This window comes from Cebus imitator, unplaced genomic scaffold (genome assembly GCF_001604975.1).
Source record: "Cebus imitator isolate Cc_AM_T3 unplaced genomic scaffold, Cebus_imitator-1.0 Scaffold47, whole genome shotgun sequence".
Classification (NCBI taxonomy): domain Eukaryota; kingdom Metazoa; phylum Chordata; class Mammalia; order Primates; family Cebidae; genus Cebus; species Cebus imitator.
In genome coordinates this window covers 2437661-2463797 of record NW_016107362.1, presented here as the reverse complement: position 1 = coordinate 2463797, position 26137 = coordinate 2437661, and the positions used below count along the sequence as shown (strand labels likewise).

Sequence of the window (26137 nt, the reverse complement as noted above, 5' to 3'; positions counted from 1 at the left end):
TTCATATTACCAGAAGCTGTTACAGCAAAGGTCCCCAGCTCCTGGACTATGGCCTCTTGGAAACTGGGCCACGCAGCAGGAGGTGAGCAGCAAGCTAGCATTACCTCCTGAGCTCCATCTCCTGTCAGATCAGCGGTGGTGGCATTAGATTCTAATAGGAACCTGACCCCTACTGTGAACTGTGCATGCGAGGGATCTAGGTTGTGGACCCCTTATGAGAATCAAATGCCTGATGATCTGAGGTGGAATGGTTTCATCCCAAGCCATGCCTCTACCTCACCCCTCTGTCTGTGGAAAAACTGTCTTCCACAAAACTTGTCCCTGGTGGCAAAAAGCTTGGGAACTGCTTTGTTATAGTACGTGGCTCATACTAGATCCATCATAAATGGTGGATGATCAATTTCAATTTATTGATTAAATTACTAAGACCCAGAAGCTGAAAGCCTATACCAGTACTCTGTAAAAGAAGCATAATGTGAGTCACAGATGTGAGCCACATAGGTAATATTAGATTTTCTACCAGCCATGTTCTAAAAAGTGAAAGGAAACATAAAAGTCTTTTTTTTTTTTTAGCTCTAAGAAAAGTGTAGTCATCTTTTTTCAAATGAGAATATTTTGTGAAGGTCATTTCCAAATATATCATATTTTCATTATTCTTTCTGATTTTTTCTTATTTGTTATTCTTTCTCTGACATGACTTTTAATTTTAATATTTTAAGATAATATTTTGATACATCATCAATATGAAAATTATTAATGAGGCATTTTATATTATTGTTTTCATCCTCAGTTTTTAAAATTCAGTATATTTTAAACTCAGAGAACATTTCAATTTGGACCGGCCACATTTCAGGAGCTTGACCAGCTGCATGTGGCCAGTGGCTCCCAGACTAGACAGCAAGGCTGTAGATGGTAGTGGGGTCTGTCTGGGTGGGGTCATCCTGATGGGATAATGGCCTGACTGCCTGGTGACAGAAGTCCAGCTGAGAGCCATGGAAACCTTAACTAGAGGAGCTGCAGTGGGAGTGGAAATTCATTTGTATGTGTAAAAAAAGAAAATAAAAAATCCTGAAAATGATCAGGAAAATAAATTTTTCACCTGTCAAATGAGTAACTTTTTCTTTTATCTGACCACTTTTCGTCATTGTGTTAATAGGGTATATATAATCTGAAATAAATATGTAATGCCACTTTCAAAACTGCTGTAGAATCAGGACTGAGTGAATGTAATACATGAGGCAACAGACTAAAATGTGTGGTCAGTGATGCAGTTGCCTGCTGCATTAGTCTTGAAACTTGACTTGAAATCAACAGAGGCACATGATGGAAACTCTAACCCTTTTTATTTCCAAATATTAAATTAACAGTCCTCATCCTAGTGGATGTCATTTGTTACCTTTTGTAAAACATGGCTTTCAAAAGAAATTGCTCCCACATGCCTTTGCAATGTAGTGTGACAGCATGGTCTCAGAGTGGGAACTCCTCCATGTACTAGTCCTAGCCCTTTTTCTTCATTCTGAGAGGCAATTGCCAGGTTTCCAGGTGTGTAAGGAAGTGTGAGAAACTTGCATCTCACCCCAACAGGAAGATCTGGCCCACACCTACTTTCTACTTGGATACCACCTGAAGGCACCAAAGAGGTGGATGCTTACCCTGGGCAGAGGTGTTTCCTGCAGCCCCTTTGGTCTGGGGTTTGTCGGCTTTTCATTGCTGAGGTTTCATCTCTCCATGTCTCCTTGGGCAGAGCAGGTCCAGGCCCATCCACCTGGTTTCCTTCCTCCCTAGACCCATGAGAGTATAACCTTCTCCTTAAGCTGCCTCCTATACATGAGTAATCTTTACATCAACATCTCTAGCTCTCTCCCCTCCATAGTTGTGTGAGGATAATTCTCTCTCTTTTTTTAATGTTAATATGTTTAAAACAGAATTCATCCTTCTTTTCCCTTTCTGAATTTTCAAGTGCTACTACATCCCAGTCTTCAAGACTTTCAACTCCTGGCTTGGTCCATTCTTTCATCGTTTAAAACTAGATCCCAGCTGCCGCTGTTCCGGTTGACTCATCTGCCACAGTGCTCCTTAGAAGCTTGCCTTTTCTTCCCATTTTGAGAACACATGGACACAGGGAGGGGAGCACTACACACTGGGGTCAGTTGGGGGGAAATAGGGGAGGGACAGTGTGGGGTGGGGAGCTGGGGAGAGATAGCAAGGGGAGAGATGCCAGAGGTAGGTGATGGGGAAGAAGGCAGCAAATCACACTGCCACGTGTGTACCTATGCAACAATCTTGCATGTTCTTCACATGTACCCCAAAACCTGAAATGCAATAAAATAAATAAATGAGAAAAAAAAATCCCTTAAAATTATATATTCAAATAAGTATATTATTTGGACCCACAATTGGTGAGACTTTTGATTTAATAATCTAAGCTCAATGATATCCTTAAATAAATAATATTCTCATAAAAAAAAAGAAAATCTCTGTCTTTGCACAGGCTTTTGTTTCTTAATAGCTGAATGCCTATGACACTCTTTTTTGGATCTTTCCCTACCCGTGGTGTTTATGTGCTCTGGTCCAGACCTATGCACAGCTGTTCAAACAATATTCCTTGAAGAGTATTTACCAGATTTCACCGATTCTAAGATGCACAGATTTTCACATTTTTTACATCTCAGAGTCAGGATTTTTACCTTAAAAATAAATTGTGTGTGATCATGTGATTGGCAGTGCCCCAAACCCAGCCATGACTGCCAGTGACATCGCTGGGGGCTGGTCCCAGGAGCTCCATTTTGCCCCTTCAAGATATGAGGTTGCTCAGATGTCTTCTTAGGGAAAAGAAGCAAAGGAATGAGGAGGTCAGGCCTTTTTGAGAGACTCGACATCTTGATCCAAGAGCAAATGAGCACAAAATAAAGTTCCTTGCAAACAGCAGTTTGAACTATGGCTTGAATGGAATAGAACTAAAAATTCACTTTATTCTGCTAACCAGAGGATGAAGAATTGGGCACAAAGCCTCAACTAGTTACAGCCAAATAAAGAAACTAGAAATATTTACCTTAACCTACACATCAGAATTGTATGTTAAGTTAAATTTTGTGGGTCTTATATTAGCTTGGCCTTACTAATAATTTCTGATCACTTACTGTAACACTGCAAGTCTGTTACCAGTTGTAACTACCTTTCTTCTTCCGTTTCTTCTCTCACTACACCTCAACTATTCTGTGGAGCCCAATCTCCTTCTCTGGACATGTGTTTTATTTTCTTTCCCCTCTCTCAACTATCTTCCTGCTTGGGAATCTCAAAATGCAGAATTGAAATACATCTTGCTCCACGAGTTACCAAAATATATAACTAGCTTTTATAGTTGACAGGGTTTGATGTGATGCCCTTGGTCTTTCCTCTACATTGTCAAGTAACTACTCATCCCTTTTCCATTTTCTACTAATCAAATGGATGTTGCTTTTTGCAGTGAAATAGTGAAATGCATGTCTCTTTGTTGAATCACGCATCATTTCATAGGGCCAGAGCTCCAACCTGTTTAGGTCTCTTCATATTTCAGTCCTGTCCATCAAAGCCTGGACTTACCGAGAGTCCTGTCCATCAAAGCCTGGACAGACTTTACCAAGTCGACATTGCCAGAAGTATTATAAGCATGTTTACATCATCCTTCTCCCATCCACGTGAGTGAAGCAGCTTATATAAAGGGAGAAGGGAGACAAAGAGGCAAAGGGGAAGGAAAGCGTTATGTCATGGGTCACTTTCATTGCTCAATTTAATTGTAAATATCAGCTCACCATTTCTGCCAGCCGGAATGGCTCTTCTGGAATTCTCATGCCTGACTTCTCAAGGCAGTATAACTGTCCTTCCTTTACTTTGTACTCATAGGCAATCTTCTACCTAATGTTTCTCATAAATATGCAGCAGTGACATCATGGGAGGCTCTAGAATGTACTGGAGCAGGGAAACTTCTCTGAGCATTTATTTCTGCTAAATGGTGGCTGATTACACCAACATTGAAAATCACACAAGAGGATTAATCTTGTAATAAACAGAAGGAGAGAGTATCGCCCATTTCCAGGAGACTGCGTGTCCCCATTGAATACAGTCACCATGAAGCCTTTCCCAAATTCTGAGCACATGCCAGCTATTTCCTTTTCTTTCTTTGTATAAATGTAGGGGTACAAGTACGATTTTAATGCATAGATATGTTGGGTACTGGTGAAGTTGGAGCTTTTAGCATAGCCATCACCCAAGTAGTTTATATTGTACCCATTAAGTAATTTCTTATTTCTCACCCCCTCTCGCCCTCCAACCATTGTGTCTCCAGTGTCTTATTCCATAGTCTATATCCACATGTACACATTATTTAGCTCCCACTGGTAAATTAGAACAAGTGGTATTTGAATTTCCATGTGTTTTCTTCACTGAAGATAATGGCCTATTTCTTTCTATCCTCATACTGTGTTATAGGAGAGGGGGAAACCTTTTGATAAGTCTTCATACAATAAAAAGAGCACTCATTTAAGAGGTTCCCTTTGTTAATAATTAGATATGGTCCCTTGGAAAAGTAACATACCTCAGTTTTCTTATCTGTAAAGTATTTCTTCTACTTGATCTTTAAGTTTTCTCTTAAGTCTCCACATTTATGATGCTGTGACTTTACCAATTCTGCATGGACAGACTGTGTCACATTTCTGTCTTCACAGAGCTGTTCTGTGTATCAACAAGGCCCACCTAACCTCTCTGAAGGGCAGCGTCCTATGTACCTGTCCTTCAAGTCCAGATACATACGTTACCTCCTCACTAACCTTAATCTGAACCCCAGGGGCAGATTAAGGTATTTTTTCTCCTGAACTTCATTTATTTTTCAGACATTTATTGAGCCTCTACTCTGTACCAGGCAGTGTTGTGAATGCAATGATGCCATACTATTGAAAACAGAATGCCTGCCCTCATGGAGTTTACAGTCTCACAGAGAATACAGTTGTAAATAACAGTGTCCAGGGTGATGCTTGCAGCCCAGGAAATATAGGTGCTCTGGGCATGTGTAAAGGTGGGGAGAAGCTCAGCCCATCTGGAGACATCAAGAGGGCCTGTGGAGGAGTTGATGTCTAAGCTGAATCCTCAAGGATAGGTAGTGGGAAATGGCTAGGTCAAAAGAATATTCTAGGCAGACAGAATATACTTTCATGGGGAAATTTGGGAGAAAATGCTAACAGTATATAGAAATTACTATCTGCCAGGCACTTATTCTAAGTGTTATGTATACATTAACTTGTTCAATCCTTGCCATGAATCTAGGAGATCAGTCTTACCTTCTTCATTTTATTAGGCAAGGAAACTTAGAATTAAGAAGTAAGTTCCTTCTGACCCTGAAGCAAATAAGTAGCAGAATGAGAATTTGAACCAAGGTAGCTTGGCCAGAGTGTCCATACTCCTAATCACTATACCATACAGCCTCTTTTGTTCTCACATTGGTGGAACTTTATATAGACAGTACTCAACCAAACAGTGGTTTTGACGTGTGATTTTTTGACTTTGTAATGGTGCAAAGTGATACACATTCAGTAGAAACTGCACTTCAAGTACCTGTACAACCATTCTGTTTTTCACTTTCAATACAGTATTCAGTAAATTACATGAGATACTGAACACTTTATTATAAAATAGGATCTGTGTTAAATGGTTTTTCCCAGCTGTGGTCTACCATAAGTGTTCTGAGCACCTTTAAGGTAGGCTAGGCTAAGCTATGATGTTCAGTAGGTTAGGAGTATTAAGTGAAGTTTCAACTTACCGTATTTTCAACTGGCAATAGGTTTATCAGGATGTAACCCCATTGTAAGTAGAGGAGCATCTATATCTATATTTGCATAGAGATGTAAATGTATGTGCATGTGTAACTATATAAGCTATATACTTATACCTGTTGTACATGCACATGTGAGAGCATATATGTATAGCTAGAGCATGAACAATCAAGGAGAACTTGACATAAATGAGACTGAAGTGTTAGGCGGGGACCTGATCACAGAGGAGCTAATAAATCAGGTCATGGATTCTAGATACTATTTCCGGGATGATAGGAAGCTTAAGCAGGGAAGGTGTAAAATAGCATTAAGAGCCCAGGTTCAAATTCCACCTCTACTGCTTGTTTCCTGTGTGACTTCAGAAAAGTTACTTAACTTCTCCATTCCTCAGATTTTCATCTGTGAAACAGAATAATATTAATAGTTTTATCTATTTCATAGGCTTAAGGAGTAAATAAGTGGCTCTATGTAGCTTTGGACTATGTACAAGGAAATCTTAGCTATGGTAATCAGATTTGCATTTTTTAAAGGAGCTGTCTGCCTGCAGTGTGGTTAATGGGTGAGAGGGAGCAAGAATATAAGCAGTGAGATACTTTAGGGAGCTGAAGTTGTAATACAGATACATGTATACTCAGAGGACACACAGATATAGTGATTGCCAAAATCCCAGTGACAGGAACAGAACCAACTTTGGGTTTTTTACTTAGGCACTGATATGGCTTAGAGGTTTATCCCCTCCAAATCTCATGTTGAAATGTGATCCTCATTGTTGGGGATGGGGCCTGATGGGAGTTCTTCGGGTCACAGAGGCGAATCCTTCATGAATGGCATTGGTGCCCTCCCCATGGTAATGAGTGAAGTTTTCACTCTTTTAGTTACCAGAAGATCTGGTTATTTAAAGAGGCAGGCACCTCCTTCCTCCTCTCTCTTGCTCCCTCTTGCCTTCCACCATGAGTAAAAGCTTCCTGAGGCCCCACCAGAAGCCAAGCAGATGCTGGTACCATGCTTGTGCAGCCTTGCAGAATCGTGAGCCAAATAAGCCTCTTTTGTTTATAAATTTCCCAGTCTCAGGTACTTCTTTATAGCAACACAGAACAGACTAACAGAGGCATATCGTTTGTGGTCAAGTGTCCTGCCACCGAAGGAATTTGGTCCCCTCTGGCAGCCTTATTCAAGTTCCTTTATGCAGTGAATTTTTCCAACTTATCACAGACACACAGCAACTTCCATCTTGCTACTTCTTCTCTGCCCCTCAAAACTCCTGATCCCTTCTCCATATTCATTAAGCCTTGATGGTCAGAGGTCCTGACTTGGTTCATGGTCAAGCATTCAGTTCTTCCTATCATGTTATATTGAAATGACCAGAGGCTAAATCTCTCAAGACACAGGGCATCAGTTCTGGGCAGTTAGTTGTCTTCAGAAGGCTTTGGTTGAAGCATCATCCAACCTCATATTGTTGGTCTCTTTCTTTCCAGTGACAGTGTATGACACCAGAGGCCAGTCAGTCCTTTCTGGGCTTGACTGAGGACCTATTTTTCCCAGAATTGCCTGTTTTAATCATGCCTCACTATGTATCCGTCATATGTCTCATAACCAAGGGAATAATTGCAAGTGACCTGAACTCAGGATTCACAGTATTTCTAGTAAAATGTAGTCACTGAAGATGAGGACCTGGGATTTTTCTTAAGATATGCTCATCTGGAGCAAGTCATTCTACCCAGAGAATGATTTAGACCACATGTACAAAACATAACTTACCATTGGTAAATAGTATCTGATAATGCTAGTCTGAGTTTTAAGACTTCTGTGCTTACCACCTTCTGTGAGATGAGCATTCTAGAAATGGGACATAAATACTAAAACAAATTATAATGAGTGCAATCTTTACCACTGTACTGACCTTAGAAAGCTCTGTCCTTAGTACAACAACGTTCTTGCTGTTCAAAGCTTTCTGAACCTGCTCTGCACTCCTTTGAATATTTTTAATGATAGCAGATGTTAATCCTTTCGTGAATAAGAAAAGATTTTATTCTTTTGAAAGAACCACAGGTCTTTTAAAAACTATGTCTTATATATGTAAGGGCCAGTAAGGCTAGAGAAATACTATTTTTATTCAAAACTAAATTCAAGCACAAAGCAACAAGATTTTTTGTGTGTACAAAATGAGATTATTCCTAAAGAGGAAGTGCTCTGAGCAATGGCAGAACTATTGAAATAAGTGTGTAGCCTTCCATTGTAATACCTTTGAAGAATAGCCTTCGTTTCAGTACTGAATTTGTTTTCAAAAAATCAGTCATATTATCTCTGTTGTTATATTTCCATTTTGCACTGAGATATTGTTCTGTGGCATGGGAAAAATGAGAAAGAAAATATTTTGGAAGACATTTAAGTTATTATTTAAGCCTATCTAAAGAAATGATAGTGCAAGACCATTATGAATTCAAATTTGACTGCCTCTTTTTAGAAAAAAAAATTTGAGGGTTATTTATTTTTTACAAGTTGCTTTATTGTTAGGTAATCTTAATATTTAGGTGACAGTGTTTGATTTCAAGGAGTAAGATTTGTTAGGGCTTTATTTGCTGGCTTTTTGTTTTTACACCAATTTAGCGCAGTATAAAAAGCATGATAAATTAGCTTCCCTAAGAAGTTTTTAAGACAGGTGAGATAGTTTAAAGTAAAAAAGTTAATATCAAATTACTTTCCTAAGCTTTTATACTTAAATGATGAAATAAGTAAAGATACATAAAATGTGCTGTCAACAAGTTAGTATTCCAATAAATAGTAAATTAGATTCTAGACTCTGCAGTGCCTGGACATTAGGCTAAAAGCTAAACTTAATTTTTTAATGTATGCAATAAATCTTGTCTTGTTGAGCACTTTATGTTCCAAGTGTTTTTTGCCAGTTATTGATCATGCGGATATTTGGCATAGCTGTCTGCCCAAAATGGTGTTTTATATTGCATGAGTTGGTTGTTTCATTTATTTATTTCCTCAGTGTCTTCCCGGTTGCTTGATTTTTATTTTTTCATCATTTTCTGCCCATAAAGACATATGGGAAAGAACAATTTAAGGGAGAAAAGCTGGAGGCAGAAGAATATTTAACAAGGTTACGGAAGTAAGAAGATATGGAGCTATGAAGGCCTGGATGAGGGCAGTACTGGTGGCCAAACTATAAGGAAATAACAGATGCAAAAACTATTACAAAAGACTTCCATCAGTGGCAAATAAATGATGTGATACCTGGGCTTTTGAAATAAAGGAAAATAAATAATGAAAGCCCTATTAGGACATTTTTACCCTGATCATTTGGTTCACATGTAGTTAGATTTTTGTATTTGCAATGCAAATAGATGTGTATGGTATTATTTTTAAAACAGCTTTATTGAGATATAATTTACATATAAAATTCACCCATTTGAAGTATATGATTCAGTAGTTTTTAGTACATTCACAATTGTGTAACAGTTAGGAAAATCAATTTTAGAACATTTTCATCACCACAAAAAGAAACCCTGGTGCCCTTTAGGTATCACTCCCCAAGCACCCCATTCTGCTCCCCACTAGCCCTAAGCAACCACTAACCTACTTTTTGTCTCTATGGATTTGCCTACTCTGTACATTTCATATAAATGAAATCATACAATATGTGTTTTTTTGTGACTGGATTAATGCTTTGAAGGTTTATCCATGTGGTAGCATGTACACATTGCATCCATGTGGTAGCATGCAATGTATTTCCTTGCATTACTTATTACACCTCAAAAGTATTCCATTGTGTGAATTACGTCATATTTATTTATCTGTTGATCACTTGATGGACATTTAAGTTATTTCTATATTTGGGCCATTATAATGCTTCTGTAAACATTCATGTACAAGTTTTTATGTGGACATATGTTTTCATTTCTCTTGAGTATATGCCTAGTAGCAGAATTACCAGGTCACATGATAACCCTCTGTTTAACCATTTGCGAAACTGCCAGACTGTCTCCAAAGTGACTGAGCCATTTTGTACTCCCATCAGCAATGTATGAATGTTCCAATGTCTCCACATTCTTGCCAACACTTGTTATTATCAGTCTTTTTGATTATAGCCACCTTGTGAAGTGTTATTTTATTGTAGTTTTGACTTGTATTTCCTGATAACTAATAATATTAAGCATCTTTTTTATGTTGGAAATTTGTATATATTCTGTGGAGAAATGTCTACTCAGAACGTTTGCCCATTTTTAAGTGAGTTATTTGTCTTTTTATTACTGAGTTGTAGGAGTTCTTTATATATTCTAGCCAAAAAAAAAAAATCCATACAAAAATGATCTGCAAATGTTTTCTTTCATTTTGTGTTTATTATTTTTCACCTTCTTGATAGTATCATTTAAATCATTATATTCAAAAATTTTGAGTAAGTTCAATTTATTTTTTATATGGTTGCTTGTATTTTTAATGTCACATTTAATAAACTATTGTCAAATCAAAGCTCACAAATACTTACTCCTGGCCAGGCGTGGTGGCTCACATCTGTGATCCCAGCACTTTGGGAGGCCAAGGCAGGTGGATTACCTGAGGTTAGGAGTTCAAGACCACCGTGGCCAACATGGCAAAACCCCATGTCTACTAAAAATAAAAAATTAGCCGGGTGTGATGACAAGCACCTGTAATCCCAGCTACTCAGGAGGCTGAGGCAGGGAGAATTGTTTAAACCTGGGAGGCAGAGGTTGCAGTGAGATGAAATCATGCCACTGCACTCCAGCCTGGGTGACAGAGGAAGACTCCATCTCAAAAAAAAAAAAAAAAAAAAAAGATTTATTCCTATGTTTTTCCCTTAGGAGTTTTATAGTTTGACTCTTAAATTTATGTCTGCGACCTATGTTGAGTTAACTAATTTTACATGATATGAGGTAGGGGCTGAGCTTCTTTTGCATGTGAATATCCAGTTGCCTTAACATCACTTGTTGAAAAGGTTATGGATGTGACATTGAATTGTTTTAATACCCTTGTTGAAAATCAATTGGCCTTATGTGTGAAGATTTATTTCTGGATTCTCTATTTTATTACACTGATTGACATGTCTATCCTTATGCCAGCACTATACTGTCTTAATTATTGTAGTTTTATAGTTAACTTTGAAATTTAGAAGTGTAAGTTCTTCAATTTTATTCTTCTTTTGTAAGATTGTTTTAGCAATCTTTGGCTTTTTGACTTTCCATATGAATTTTAGGATTAGCTTGTCAATTTCTGCAAATAAGCCAACTAGGGGTTTTATAGTGATTGTATTGAATCTGTAAGTTAATTTGAGGAGTAATGATTTCATAATAGTATTAAGTCTCCCAATCCATGAACATGAATGCTTTTCATTTATTTACATTTTCTTTAGTTTCTTTCAACAATCTTTGTGTAGTCTTCAGACTATAAATCTTGCATTTCTTTTGTTAAATTTATTCCTAAGTTTTCTTAGTGATCTTATAAATAGAATTTTTTCTGGTGCTCTTTTAAATTGAATGTTTATTTAATTTCATTATAGATTTTTCATTGCTAGTGTATAAAAATACATTTTTGTATACTGATCTTGCATCCTACAACTTTACCTAATTCATTGATTAGTTTATTTATAGTTTATAGGTATTAATTTTCCTCTCAGTACTACTTTAGCTGCATCCCATACATTTTAGTATGTTGTATCTTTATTTTCATTCATCTCAAAATGTTATTTTTATTTCTCTTGTGAATTCTTTCTCATTGATTATTTGGGAGTATATTAGTTTCCACAAATTTGTACATCTCCTAAATTTTTTTGTATGATTGATTTATAATTATATTCTACCACATTCAGAGAATATACTTTGTATCATATAAATTCATTTAGATTTATTGAGGCTTGTTTTATGAATTAATGTGTATTCCATCCTGGAGAATGTTCTATGTGTGCTTGAGAAAAACAAATTCTGCTGCTTCTGGGTAGATTATATCATAGACAAGTGTTTAGTTTGTATATAGTATTGTCCAAGTCTTCCAATTGTATATCTTACCCATTGTTCCTCCCTTTATTGAATGTAGGATAGTTAAGTCTCCATTATTATAGTTAAATTGTTTATTTCTCTCTTCATTTCTGTCCATTTGTGCTTCATGTATTTTGAGGCACTGTTGTTGATTGCATGTAATGTTTATCATTGTTATATTGTCCTAATGGATTGATTCTTTTATCATTATGAAATGGTTCTCTTTATCCCTCATTATATGTTTTATAATCTATTTTGTCTGATTTGAGTATAGCCACTCTAGCTTTCTAGTGGTTGCTGTTTGCATGATAGATCTTTTTCCATGCTTTTACTGTCAACCTGTTTATATATTTGAATTTAAAATAGTCTCCTGTAGACAGCATATAGCTGCATATTGTTTTAACCCAGTCTGACAGTCTATGCCCAGGTGCCCAATCTTTTGGCATCCCTGGATCACATTGGAAAAAGAATAATTGTCTTGGGCCACACGTAAATACACTAACACTATTGATAGCTGTTGTGCTTTTTAAAAAATTGTAAAAACAAAAATCTCATAATGTTTTAAGAAATTTTACAAAGTTGTATTGGGCCACATTCAAAGTCATTCTGTGCTGCATGAGGCAGATTGGGCAAGCTTAGTCTATGCCTTTGACTACATTGTTTAATCCATTCACATTTAATGATATTACTGATGCAGTTGGATTTACATCTGCCACTTTACTTCTTTTCTATGTTTTACGTCTTTTGTATTAGGAATTCCTATTTTATTACCTTTTTGCATTAAGTCAATATTTTCTAGTATAATATTTTAATTCCTTTAATGATTGTTTCACTATATTGTTGAGTTCTTAGTAGTTATTACGGGGCATATACATCTTAATTTATCATAACCTGTTTATAATTTATACCAATTCTAGTGAACTGTAGAAAGATTATTCCTATATAACTCTATTCCTTTTCCTCCCTTTTGTGCTATTATTGTTATCCCTGTTACAGCTAGTTATATTATAAATTCAATGTCATATTATTATAATTATTACTTTATATAATTGTATGTCATTTAAAGAAGATCAGAGAAGAGGAAGTTTATATTTATAGCTTTTCTTATATTAACCTTTAGATTTATCATTTTTATTTGCTCTAAAGAAGACCTTCCTCAACCACATCCAAACAGTATCAGCCAAAAGAATGGAGATGAGATTATGTGTATAGTTCTTGGGTTGTGCCTGGCATAACTAAAGGTGCCATACACATTGCAGTGGATTTGTATACTTATTTTGATGAATTATTGGCAGATGGTCTTATAATGATTTTAATGATTTCAGTATAACAATTATGATATCAGTATGTTGTAACAATTTTCTGGTAGCTAGAAGTAAAATGACTAGAAGAAGTGCTTTTTAAAATCATACAAAAATTAAGTATGATCCCTAGTGGCAGCCCCATAAGTATCTGTAACTAAGAGGCTGTATGGTGCTCTGATCTCAACATAGTCCAAAGAGAACCAAAAGGTAAGAGTAAGTTGGATCCCAGTTGCCTAACTCTAAGCAAGCCTAGTTCTTTAACATTCAGCTGTTAACAAGTTCTTTAACATTCAAATAGTCTCCACCATTTAGTTTTCCACACAAATCACTTTTTCCATGGACAAGCCATACAAACATCACAGAGAAGAACTTGCCCTGATTCTTGCTCTCCTTCTGTGCCAGAAGCATGGATCAAAAAATTGACAGAGAGGACATGAGGTCCTACCATCCTTGGGCACTGACCTTGAAATGGTGACCACACCCATGGGTAAAGCCCAGCAAATTCCAAGCCCTGACCAACCAGTGAAGCCATCCCTTCTCACACCTGCCAGCCTTTTTTCTTTTCTTTTCTTTTTAAGATACTTAAAATTTCTTGCTTCTCTAGTTCTTTTCATTGTGATGTTAGGATGTCAATTTTAGATCTTTCCCACTTTCTCCTGTGGGCATTTGGTGCTATAAATTTCCCTCTAAACACTGATTTAGCTGTGTCACAGAGATGCTCGTATGTTGTGTCTTTGTTCTCATTGGTTTCAAAGAACTTATTTATTTCTGCCCTAATTTCGTTATTTACCCAGTGGTCATTCAGGAGCAGGTTGTTCAGTTTCCATGTAGTTGTGTGGTTCTGAGTGAGTTTCTTAATCCTGAGTTGTAATTTGATTGCACTGTGGTGTAAGAGACTGTTTGTTATGATTTCTGGGGTTTTTTTTTTTCTTTTTTGCATTTGCTGAGGAGTGTTTTACTTCCAATTATGTGATCAATTTTAGAATAAGTGTGATGTGGTGCTGAGAAGAATGTATATTCTGTTGATTTGGGGTAGAGAGTTCTGTAGATGTCTATTAGGTCTGCTTGGTCCAGAGCTAAGTTCAAGTCTTGAATATCCTTGTTAATTTTCTGTCTCATTGATCTGCCTAATATTGACAGTGGGGTGTTTAAGTCTCCCACTATTATTGTGTGGGAATCTAACTTTCTTTGCAAGTCTCTAAGAACTTGCTTTATAAATCTGAGTGCGCCTATATTGAGTGCTTATATATTTAGGATAGTTGGCTCTTTCAGTTCCATTGATCCCTTTACCATTAAGTAATGCCCTTCTTTCTCTTTTTTTATCTTTCTTGGTTTAAAGTCTGTTTTATCAGAGACTAGGATTACAACCCCTGTGGTGTTTTTTTTGTTTGTTTTGCTTTCCATTTGCTTGGTAAAAATTTCCCCATCTCTTTATTTTGAGCCTATGTGTGTCTTTGCACGTGATATGGGTCTCCTGAATACAGCACACCAGTGGGTATGGACTCTTTATCCAATTTGCCAGTCTGTGTCTTTAAAATTGGAGCATTTAGCCCATTTACATTTAAGGTTAATATTGTTATGTGTGAATTTGATCCTGTCATTATGATGCTAGCTGGTTATTTTGCCTGTTAGTTGATGCAGTTTCTTCATCGTGTCAATGGTCTTTACAATTTGGTATGTTTTTGCAGTGGCTGGTACTGGTTTTTCCTTTCCATATTTAGTGCTTCCTTCAGGAGCTCTTGTAAGGCAGGTCTGGTGGTGATGAAATCTCTCCGCATTTGCTTATCTGTATAGGATTTTATTTCTCCTTCACTTATGAAGCTGTTTGGCTGGATGTGAAATTCTGGGTCGAAAATTCTTTTCTTTAAGAATGTTGAATATTGGCCCTCACTGTCGTCTGGCTTGTAGGGTTTCTGCCAAGAGATCCACTGTTAGTCTGATGGGCTTCCCTTTATGGGTAACCTGACCTTTCTCTCTGGCTGCCCTTAACATTTTTTCCTTTATTTCAACCTTCGTGAAATTTCTGATGAATATGTATCTTTATGGTGTTCTCTGTACTTCCTGAATTTAAATGTTGGGCTGTCTTGCTAGGATGGAGAAGTTCTCCTGGATAATATCCTGAAGAGTGTTTTCCAAGTTGGTTCCATTCTCCCCATCACATTCTCCCCATACACCAATCAAACATAGGTTTGGTCTTTTCACATAGTTCCATATTTCTTGGAGGCTTTTTTTGTTCCTTTTCACTCTTTTTTCTGTAATCATGTCTTCATGCTTTATTTCATTAAGTTGATCTTCAGTCTTTGATATCCTTTCTTCTGCTTGATCAAGTCGACTGTTGATACTTTTCTATGCTTCATGAAGTTCTTATGCTATGTTTTTCAGCTCCATCAGGTCATTTACGGTCTTCCCTAAACTGGTTATTCTAATTAGCAATTTCTCTAACCTTTTTTCAAGGTTCTTAGCTTCCTTGCATTGGGTTAGAATATGCTCCTTTAGCTCAGAAGAATTTATTACCCACCTTCTGAAGCCTACTTCTGTCAGTTCATCAAACTGATTCTTTGTTCCATTTTGTTCCATTGCTGACAAGGAGCTGTGATTTTTTGGAGGAGAAGAGGTGTTCTGGTTTTGGGAACTTACAGTCTTTTTGCACTGGCTTTTTCTTATCTTCATGGATTTATCTACCTTTAGTCTTTGATGCTGGTTACCTTCAAATGGGGTTTTTTTGTGGATGTCCTTTTTGTTGATGTTGATGCTGTTCCTTTCTGTTTGTTAGTTTTCCTTCTAATAATCAGGCTTCTCTGCTGCAGGTCTGCTGGAGTTTGCTGGAGGTTCACTCCAGACCCTGTTTGCCTGGGCATCACCAGTGGAGGCTGCAGAACAGCAAAGATTGCTGCCAGTTCCTTCCTCTAGAAGCTTTGTCCCAGAGGGGCAACTGCCAGATGCCATCAGGAGCTCTCCTGTATGAGGTGTCTGTTGACCCCAGCTGGAAGGTGTCTCCCAGTCAGGAGGCACAGGGGTCAGGGACCCACTTGAGGAGGCAGTCTGTCCCTTCACAGAGCTTGAGCGCTTTGCTTGGAGAGCCGCTGCTCTCTTCAGAGCCAGCAAGCATGAATATTTAAGTCTGCTGAAGCTGTGCCCACAGCTACCCTTCCCCCAGGTGCTCTGTCCCAAGGAGATGGGAGTTTTATCTATAAGTCCCTGACTGAGGTTTCTGCCTTTCTTTCAGAGATGTCCTGCCCAGAGAGGAGGAATCTAGAGAAGCAGTCTACTTGCCAACTTTTCTTAACCTGTTGTTCAACCAAGGCTATTACTGTAATATTGGGATTCAGGGGTTCAGGGTGCCCTCAGCTCCCCTGAGAGGATGTTTCTCAAGGTTCTTGGTCTCCTGCCCTCTCAAGAATGAGAGAAGGGACCATGGTACAGTGTGCAGTGAATACCAGACTCAAAAGTGTTTGTAAGAAGTGATTTATTTAGAGAGAGAGAAACTGGAGAAGGAAAGAGAAAGAAACAGCTAACTCTCATACTGAGTGAGAGAATCCAGAAAGATGGAATCCAAGAGAGAAAAGCAGCTTCCCCACTGAGAGTAAGGGAATAGAGATTGAAATGGAGTTTAGGAGGGGAGCACAGGCTTCCATGAGAGAGTGGGGAAGGGGACCCCAGAGGGGAAATCCAGGAGGGCAAAGAGAGCTCCCACTACATGGGAGGGGATTCCAGAGAGCTGGAAATCCAATGTGGGTGAAGGAGCAGGGGAATTTTTCCTAGGAGAAATTCCCACCTCCCCAAGTTTCTCTGGCCAATGAAAGGACTTCCTTTAAACTTCTGCTGGGGAGATTGACTCTTAGTTTCTTCCTGCACCCACGAAATTTAAACATAAACTGTTAAATCTCCCTGATGGAGAGAGATGGGAGGGAACACGGTGCTGGGAAATTCTTGCCCTTAAAACTACTCCTTGTTATGGACCCAGAAAGAGAACACATTCCCTCATTATTGTCCTCCTCAGGACAGGAGACCAGAGTACCATATGAAGGTTATTCTATTTCCACTGAGGGAGACACTTTCTCAGCATTTGCAGCAGCTCTGGGGATATCCTTCCCAAGAATGGTGAGGTGGAAAAGTTCATCTTTTGTATTTAAAACATTAGACACAAATCCCCATGTGGCAGGATATTAATTTATCAAAAGGTACTCTGTAGCATGTAAAACACCCAGAAAGATTAACAACAGATAAGCCATAAATGTTTTCTTTACCTTTTCATTTTCTGGAAGCATTACCCTTTGCAAGTCATCATGGGCTATCCATTATTTATCAAATTAGACTATTTTATAGCCCTATTCTGTTCTTTTATTACTAGGTGATTTCTGCGCTCTTCTGAAGCTCAGTAATTTACAGCTCTATCCAGTGGAACTTACTATGATATGAAATACTCTGTTTCTCCTCTCTCCAACATGAGAACCAGTATGGAGCTACTGAGCACTTGAAGAACTGATTTTTTAAATTTTTACTAATTTATACTTTCTTTTAAGTATCCCACTTAGAGGCCTTCAAACTGGATAATGAAGTTGCCTTCTTTGATGTCCCCTTTCTTCATAATGTGTGATTAAACTTGGTAAGACAGATTAAAGGGAAGAGCCCCAAAATCAGTGCTGATATTTTCATATATGATAAAACCCATGGAATGGGCCATGAGAATATTTTTTAAAGAGTTAGCATTTATCTGTTAGCCTTCTAAAAACTCAAATACGTTTAGACAAAGATCTGGACAAGCCAGATCTGTGGGGGCCCATAGACAAGAAATGGGACTTGCACAAAGTCCCCAGGATCTGCTGGGACCACAAGGGAAGACCCATACTCTGAGTTTTCATCTCACCAAATGTCATGTAAGCAGGAGGAAAAGAGTGGGAGGGTCTTGTTTCTGCCTATGAGAAGCAAGGAAAGGAAAAGACATTTTCAAAGCTACAATTGGGAACGTTTACTTTATGCAGATAGCAGTTGAGTGAAGGTAATGAAATCCATGATGCTCTCCACAGCACTTTTCAAAGAGTGAACTTGTCAAAGTTTGTTATAGACTGCCAGAATCTTCTTTAGTAGTCTTTGAAGTAGGGAGATAGAGGATCCTATTATCCTCACTTTTCTGTAAGGCATACCTTTCATTTTTGCCAGTACATGTTTTTCAGATATATATTGATGAAAGCCAAACTGCTTACAGATAAAACAGACATAAGCAAAATATCTGTCCTCATATGATAAAGTGTGACAATGAGAGGGCTTTCTTTTTTTTTTTTTTTTTTAAGAAATGTAGATGTGTGACTTGAAATCAGTATATGGTAATGTCCATTATGGTTTTCCTCATATTAATACATATGGTAACATTATATACATATAGTGATTTAATTGTCTTAAATTTTATGGTAACCTTATCCCAGCTGCTTCAGACCTTAAAATTCTGTTACCAATTCAAGACAACAAAATCCCAGGCTCGAAAGCCTTCAACAGTTAGCATTTCATTTTCTCTGGGCCCAAGTCAGCAATATAATCAGAAACACAATAAGAAATTATCATGTTCTTTCACAACCCATCATAGAGTGAAAAATCTCTTTAAATGGATCTTAAAAATCATTTTCCTTCTGTAAGAGAAAACATGCTGCAAAGACAAATTTAAAAGTCACATTAGCTTGACATTGTAAATAAGAACAAACCCTGCAGGTAAACTAATGCTGCTTCATCCATTTGTCCCCAGGTCATAGATCTGTACTGGGGAGTGGAAGAAGATGACTGGGACAGCCCAGAGCTCCAGAAGACCCGCATGAAACTGCTGGAGGATTGCTTGAAAACTTCTGCAGGTCCATGTTTTGTTGTGGGTATAAAAAAACTAATGCTTTATATTAGCTTTTAGATGAATGTGAGAATTCTTGCTGATTTGTGATTTGTAAGGGGCTTTTTAAATGAGGAGGAAAAAGAAGTTTTTATGTTTATTTAAACATTTTAAGCTGTCTCTTGGCTCTCAATGTGTGAGAAAAAAAACTTCAACTTTCCATAAGAAGTGCTACAAATTAACAGTGAATAATTGGAAATGGTAATCCAAGGGATGACTTGGGTTTGACAGGAATTTCTACAACACCCTTTGATCAACAATAAGGATTACCCTTTCAGACCTACAATAATTATCCTAGGTTTTCTTATCTTATTGTATAAGATATTCCATCATAGTGTTTCTATTTCCTAACACTAGAATTTCTGGGATTTTTTTTAACAAAGTGGCTGAAACGTTGTTAAAGTAAATCAAACATACTACGTCTCATCTGCCAGTAGCAAATGATGCCCTGTGACAAAGTTTGTTTCTACAATGATTTTCAGCTACATGTTCATTATAAGCTAAATAACAGCAGATATTTCAAGTGGAACATTATTACTAATTCATTATTTTCTGAAGAATACTCACTCCTCTGTGTAAGCACAGTGGTAGTAAGATAAATAGGTCATCCTATGGCAGGTGACTGTGCAAAATCATTGCCTTAATTTAGCTTAAGAAAGTCTTATCTTGAATCCAAACAGATCCTACCAATCGATAGGGAAGTTGCCCCTTTGGACCTAGGTTGCTCTAAAACTGACAGATGAGTGTTAAAATTACTAGTGAGTGCTATGAAAAAAAATCACATCATCCTGTTAAAAACTAGGTTCAATATGTCAGCAAAAGTGTTCTTAATATTCACTTGCATATCCATCTATATTTGGCTCCGCATAGGATTAGGAAGATCTACTGAGATGATATCAGAAATTTGACCAGCTGATGGTAAATTTCTTACCCAGGCTAGTGAAGTATATAAAGGCTGTATCATATAATATTTGTAGTATTCCATATATAGATAAGTTGTTTACTCACCAGCCACTTGAGTGCTACTGTGTGCCAAGGGCTCCTCTTAGTGCTGGGGGTATGGTCGGTTGACCCATACGAAATTGTTATTTTGTGGGCCAGTTCCTTATTATTCAACCTTAGAATTGAACTAAGAAGTTAAAATGTCCTGCCTTCCTGGAGCTTACATTCTAATGTGGGTGGAAGACGCAGGCAAAAACCAAATATGTAAGATAAACAGTAAGTCAGATGGTGATAGGTGCTATGGAGAAAAATACAGAAATGAAAGAAGAGAGAATACCAGTGAGTGGAGAGATTTGCTACTTAAGATAACGTAGCCAGAGAAGGCCTCACTTATAAGGTGACTCTGAAGGGAAGATGGTAAGAGGAGGAGGAAAGAACCAGATGTGGATATTCCAGGTCAGACACTCCAGGAAGGAGGGCTGGCATGTTCAGGGAACAGCAAGCAGGCCTCTGTGCCTGGAACAAGTATGAATAGGGAGGAGGGAGTGGGATGTAGAGGACGTATCATGGGGCCTTGTAGTCTTTAAGAGTAAGAAGACTACAGTTACGGCTCAGCATAATTGGGAATCATCAATTTTGGAAAGGTAATTTTAGTAAGAAAATTCTTTAATCTTCAAATGGACTACTAAGGTTTCAATTTGAGTGACAGGAAAACCTGAAGAAATGTTTTGAGCAGAAGAATGAGGTGATTTGACTTGTATTTTAAGGACAGCCTTGGCTGCTGGGTGAAGAATAGGGGACAGAGCAGGCAGAGCTTTAGAGAGCTACTGCAATAAGCCAAATGAGAAAAATACATGGTTTAGGGGTTTTGGGGAATGAACACCTAAAACAGTGTCCTGTAGCCTGAAAAGAATTCTATAAAAGAGGCCTGAAAGTTGTGTTAAATATCTGAAGAGCAAGTAGTGGAAGAGATTTTTTTTTTCCAGGGGCCATTGGAGGATAGAACTAGGAAGTGGATTTCAGCTTTGGGTGAAGAAGTTAAAGGATAGAGCTTTCTCTCAAGTTTTGGGGTCCAGTATCTGGGTTCTGACTTGACATTTCATAGCTGTGTGGCACTGCAGGAGTTGCTTCACTATTCTAAGCCTTAGTTTTTGTCTGTAAAGTGGAAGTGATAATAATAGTTATCTACCTTATTGGGTCATTCTAAGAATCAAATGAAATTTTAAGTGCTTTTATACTATTTCACATATAGTAACCCATTAAAAAGTGTTCATTGTTTCTTGTTGTGTTATCTGTCACAGCTGTCTAAAATGAAGTCACCTGGCTCAAACTGTAATGATGCAGCACCAAAAAAGTTTTCATTGAAGTGAAGAACACAGACTACTCTGACAGGGTACTATCGAAGAGATCTAAATATTGGAAGACAGGTTAGGCCAGATTCCATTATGCTTAGAAAGCCAGATTTGGGAAGCATAACCCACCATGGGAATGTCCCGGGAAATCTCATTACTGTGATCTCCATAGTTCTACAATAATCCAGCCTCAGAAATTTAGGAACGAGAGAGATGTTCTCCCCATTATATAACCCCATCTAGTACCATACCTAAGCTAACTAAAATTAGACATGACTCTGAATTCTAATAATTTGCTGGTAGGAGAATAAATAATTTAAAGACTTTGCAAGTTTGTATAAGTCCTAAGAGTAAAGGTTAGCTGACAGAACAGCAGCAACATCTTTATTGAGCATAAACAAATCATTTATCCCTTCTTCTGCTCCCCCGTTACATGTTTAAACTCAGGAAACCATGATAAAACCCTGCAGATAAAGCTAGGATTATTCACCCCAGTGATCCTAAATTATACAAGGCTTATGTCTCACTGCTTATAGAAAAAAAAAAAAGTACACCTCTTATGGCCTTTCCTGTTGTAACTATGGTAACTACTGGCATGTGTGTTGCTTTTAAGCTCCAGTTTCCTTGCCCAGTGCTCCCTGGTGGATATTTCTAGAAGTCAGGATGACCCCTGTGGGATGCAGAGCTTAGCATAATACTTCCCTTAATGCTGAAGTCTTTGGCAAGGAAATTCACTACTGCTGAATGAAAATAATGTTTTTATATCTTCAAAGGCTTCACAGACTTTAGCCTTTATGTTAGATCCAAATAAATTTAGGACCAGACGGTGCTTTCCTTTTAAACACCCAGGGAATTGAGGCCCAAAGGGAACTTGGTCTTCAGTATTGTTCGTGCTTGGCCTTTTTCAACTTCATTTCCTAAGAGTTGTCATTTAGATAATGGCCTGAGGTTCCAACGGACATGCAAGCTGTGCTGTAATTCTGGACAGCTGTTTTACACGTGTTTGTGGCCACAAAGAGATGAGGGTGCTAGAGTGACAAGGCCTGGACGTGTGTCTGGTCCTGCTCTCAGAGGACTAGTTTGGGAGACATATTGTAAAGCATACATCATCTTACTGAGAAAAACAACATTTGAATAAATGCATAGAGGCAGGCAAGTGCAATGGGAAGAGCCCAAAATTTTCATTTTACAATCAAGTGAGAGACCTGGGGGCAAGTTCTGAGGGAACAAGTCACTAACTTAGTTGTGCTTTAATAATCACATTTACAAATATGGGAAAATAATAACAGAAAACTAAAAGTAAATTTTGAATCAATTTCAAAGGTTTGTTGTGGGGACCAAATGTGATGCTATATGTATGAGTTATTTGTAAACCCATAACAGGCTAACAACCAGTAATTTTAGACCAAATAACTTAAACTGTGATTTAAGCTGTTTTCAAATGAGAATAAAAAGTTTTCTTTTATATTAGGCATTTATGTGCTATTATAATTTTTCCCTTTAAAAATGTTGATAATCTAAATGTAAAAAGTATTAAGGCTTCATTCAGTCAAATGTTAAAGGATTTTAATTCATTCTTATTTGTGTATTAATAAAATGTAGACATATATGGTACATACATATTTTATTTTTCTAGATATTAATTTACTGATATTTACTGACTAAAAGCTTTACTTATCCCCAGGGAAGGATTCTGACCAGGGCAGCTCCTAGCAGGGAGACAACTCACAGCTGAGTAACAAATCATGTTCATCACCTTTTAGGCGTAAAAAATTGCTTCAGCCTTTGCAAAGTGTGGAAGGTTCAACAGAATCTCTCCCACCTATTTGTCACAGTCCCTAGTCCATAGAAAATCCTTTTGTAGAGGAAGAGGAATATGACCTTTTGGAGAGATCAGAGGTCATGTGATTCTAATTCTCTCATTATCTCATCCCCACCCTTCTCCATGGTGCATATTTATAGGGAAGAGGGGGCTTTCTTTTTGTCACCCCTCCAAATGTGGAGTATCTGAAAAAATTGCTCACAGAGTTGGAGCATTGATCCTGGACCATGAATACAGGCCTGCCTCATGGCAGAAGTTGATAGAAGTAGGTGACTTCCTTCAGAAAAAACAAAGGTGACATTACAACTGATCACACAGAATTACAGAAGATCCTCAGGGACTATTATAAACACAACTGAGCACACAAACTAGAAAATATAGAGGAAATGGACAAATTCCTGGAAGCAAAATCTCCCCATATTGAATCAAGAAGAAATTGAAACCCTAAGCAAACCAATATTGAGATCCAAAACTGAATCAGTAATAAACCTACCAACCAAAAAAAAAAAAGCCCAGAACCAGATACATTCACGACAAATTCTACCAGATGTACACAGCAGAGCTGATACCTATTATAGTGAAACTATTCCAAAAACTTAAGGAGAAGGGACTGCTCCCAAACTCATTCTTAAAAACCAGCATCACCCTAATACCTGATAAAAGACAAAACCTGGCAAAGACACAGTGGAAAAAAAGAAAACTACAGGCAGTTATTCCTGGTGAATGTAGATGCGGAAATTCTGAACAAAATACTAGGAAATCAGATCCAGCAGTACTTAAAAAGTTAAGTCACCATGATCAAGTAGGTTTAATTTCTGGGATGCAAGGCTGATTCAACAGCTCAGCACTTGAGCTCCTATAAGGGACATACTGTTTCCTCAAGGAGCTCCCCAACCCCCCTGTAACCAGAGACTTCATAAAGGAGAGCTGAGGCTGACATTTAGCAGGTTTCCTTCTGGAACAAAGATAACAGAAGAAGAAACTAGCAGTAACCCTTAGTGTTCTGCAGCAACTGCAGGTGATCCCCAGGCAAGCAGGGTCTGGAGTAGACCTACAGCAGGGGGGCCTGACTGTTAGAAGGAAAACTAAAAAACAGAAAGAAATAACTTCATCAGCAATAAAAAGGATGTCCACTCAGAGACCCCATCTGAAAAGTCACCAACCACAGAGACCACAGGTAGATAAATCCACAAACATGGGAAGAAACCAGCAGAAAAAGGATGAAAATACCCAAAACCAGACTGCCTCTCCTCCTCCAAGGGATCACAACTCCTCACCAGCAAGGGAACAATGCTGGATGGAGAATGAGTCTGATGAATTGACAGAAACAAGCTTCAGAAGGTGGGTAATAAACTTCTCTTGAGCTAAAAGATCATGTTCTAACCCAATGCAAAGAAACTAAGAACCTTGAAAAAAGGTTTGACGAAATGTTAACCAGAATAAACAGCTTAGAGAGGAATATAAATGAATTGATGGAGCTGGAAAACACAACACGAGAACTTCATGAAGCATACACAAGTTTCAATAGCTGAATTGACCAAGCAGAAGAAAGGATATCAGAGATTGAAGATCAACTCAATGAAATAAAATGAGAAGGCAAGATTAGAGAAAAAAAGAGTAAAAAGAAATGAACAAAGCCTCCAAGAAATATGAAACTTTAACACTCCACTGTCAATATTAGACAGATCAGTGAGACAGAAAATTAACAAGGATATTCAGGACTTGAACTCAGACCTGTACCAAGCAAACTTAATAGACATTTACAGAACCCTCCACCCCAAATCCACAGAATATACATTCTTCTCAGCACCGCATCACGCCTACTCTAAAATTGACCATGTAATTGGAAGTAAATCACTCCTCAGCAAATGCAAAAGAATGGAAATCATAACAAACAATCTGTCAGACCACAGTGCAATCAAATTAGAACTCAGAATTCAGAAACTAACTCAGAACCACACAACTTAATGGAAACTGAACAACTGGCTCTTGAATGTTGACTGGATAAACAATGGCATGAAGGCAGAAATAAAAATGTTCTTTGAAACCAATGAGAATGAAGACACAATGTACCAGAATCTCTGAGACACATTTAAAGCAGTGTCTAGAGGAAAATTTATAGCAGTAAATGCCCACATGAGAAGCAAGGAAAGATCTAAAATCGTTACCCGATCATCAAAATTGAAAGAGCTAGAGGAGCAAGATAAAAAACTCAAAAGCTAGCAGAAGACAAGAAATAATTAAGATCAGAGCAGAACTGAAGGAGATAGAGACACAAAATGCAGCCCTGTGTACAATAGCAAAGTCCTGAAACCATCCCAAATGCCCATCAGTGATAGAATGGACAAAGAAAATGTAGCACATATACACCATAGAATACTACACAGCCATAAAAAACGATGAGTTCATGTCCTTTGTAGGGACTTGGATGAATCTGGAAACCATCATTCCCAGCAAACTGACCCAAGAACAGAAAGCCAAGCACTGTATGTTCTCACTCATAGGTGGGTGTTGAACAAGAAGAACACGTGGACTCAGGGAGAGGAACATCACACACAGGGGACAGTTGGGGTGGTAGGGGAGAGACAATGGAGGTGGGGGGTGAGGGGGGATAACATGGGGAGAAATGCCAGATATAGTATGCACCTAAAGTAAAACAAATTTTTTTAAAAATCAATAAATCCATCAGCTGGTTTTTTGAAAAGATCGACAAAAAGACCACTATCCAGACTAATAAAAAAGAAAAGAGAGAATAATCGAATAGATGCAATAAAAAACGATAAAGGGGATATCACCTCATATTCCACCATCAGAGAATTACAAACCACCATCAGAGAATTACTACAAACAACTCTAGGCACATAAACCAGTAAACCTGGAAGAAATTGATAAATTCCTGGACACTTACACCCTCCCAAGCCTAAACCAGAAAGAAGGTGAAACCCTGAATAGACCAATAACATAGGGCTGAAGTTGCGGCAGCAGTTAATAGCTTACTAACCAAAAAAAGACCAGATCCAGATGGGTTCACAGCCAAATTCTGCC

General features: G+C 37.9%; 1 protein-coding gene across 1 annotated transcript in view; it reads left to right on the top strand.

Moving 5' to 3' along the window:
* The window catches only part of NWD2 (NACHT and WD repeat domain containing 2), a 200580-nt gene that overhangs the window by 90551 nt on the left and 83892 nt on the right, over positions 1–26137 (top strand). Inside the window, exon 3 of the mRNA XM_017527301.2 lies at positions 18842–18958. Coding sequence (XP_017382790.1) covers positions 18842–18958 — 117 coding nt within the window. The remainder of the gene's footprint in view (positions 1–18841; positions 18959–26137) is intronic.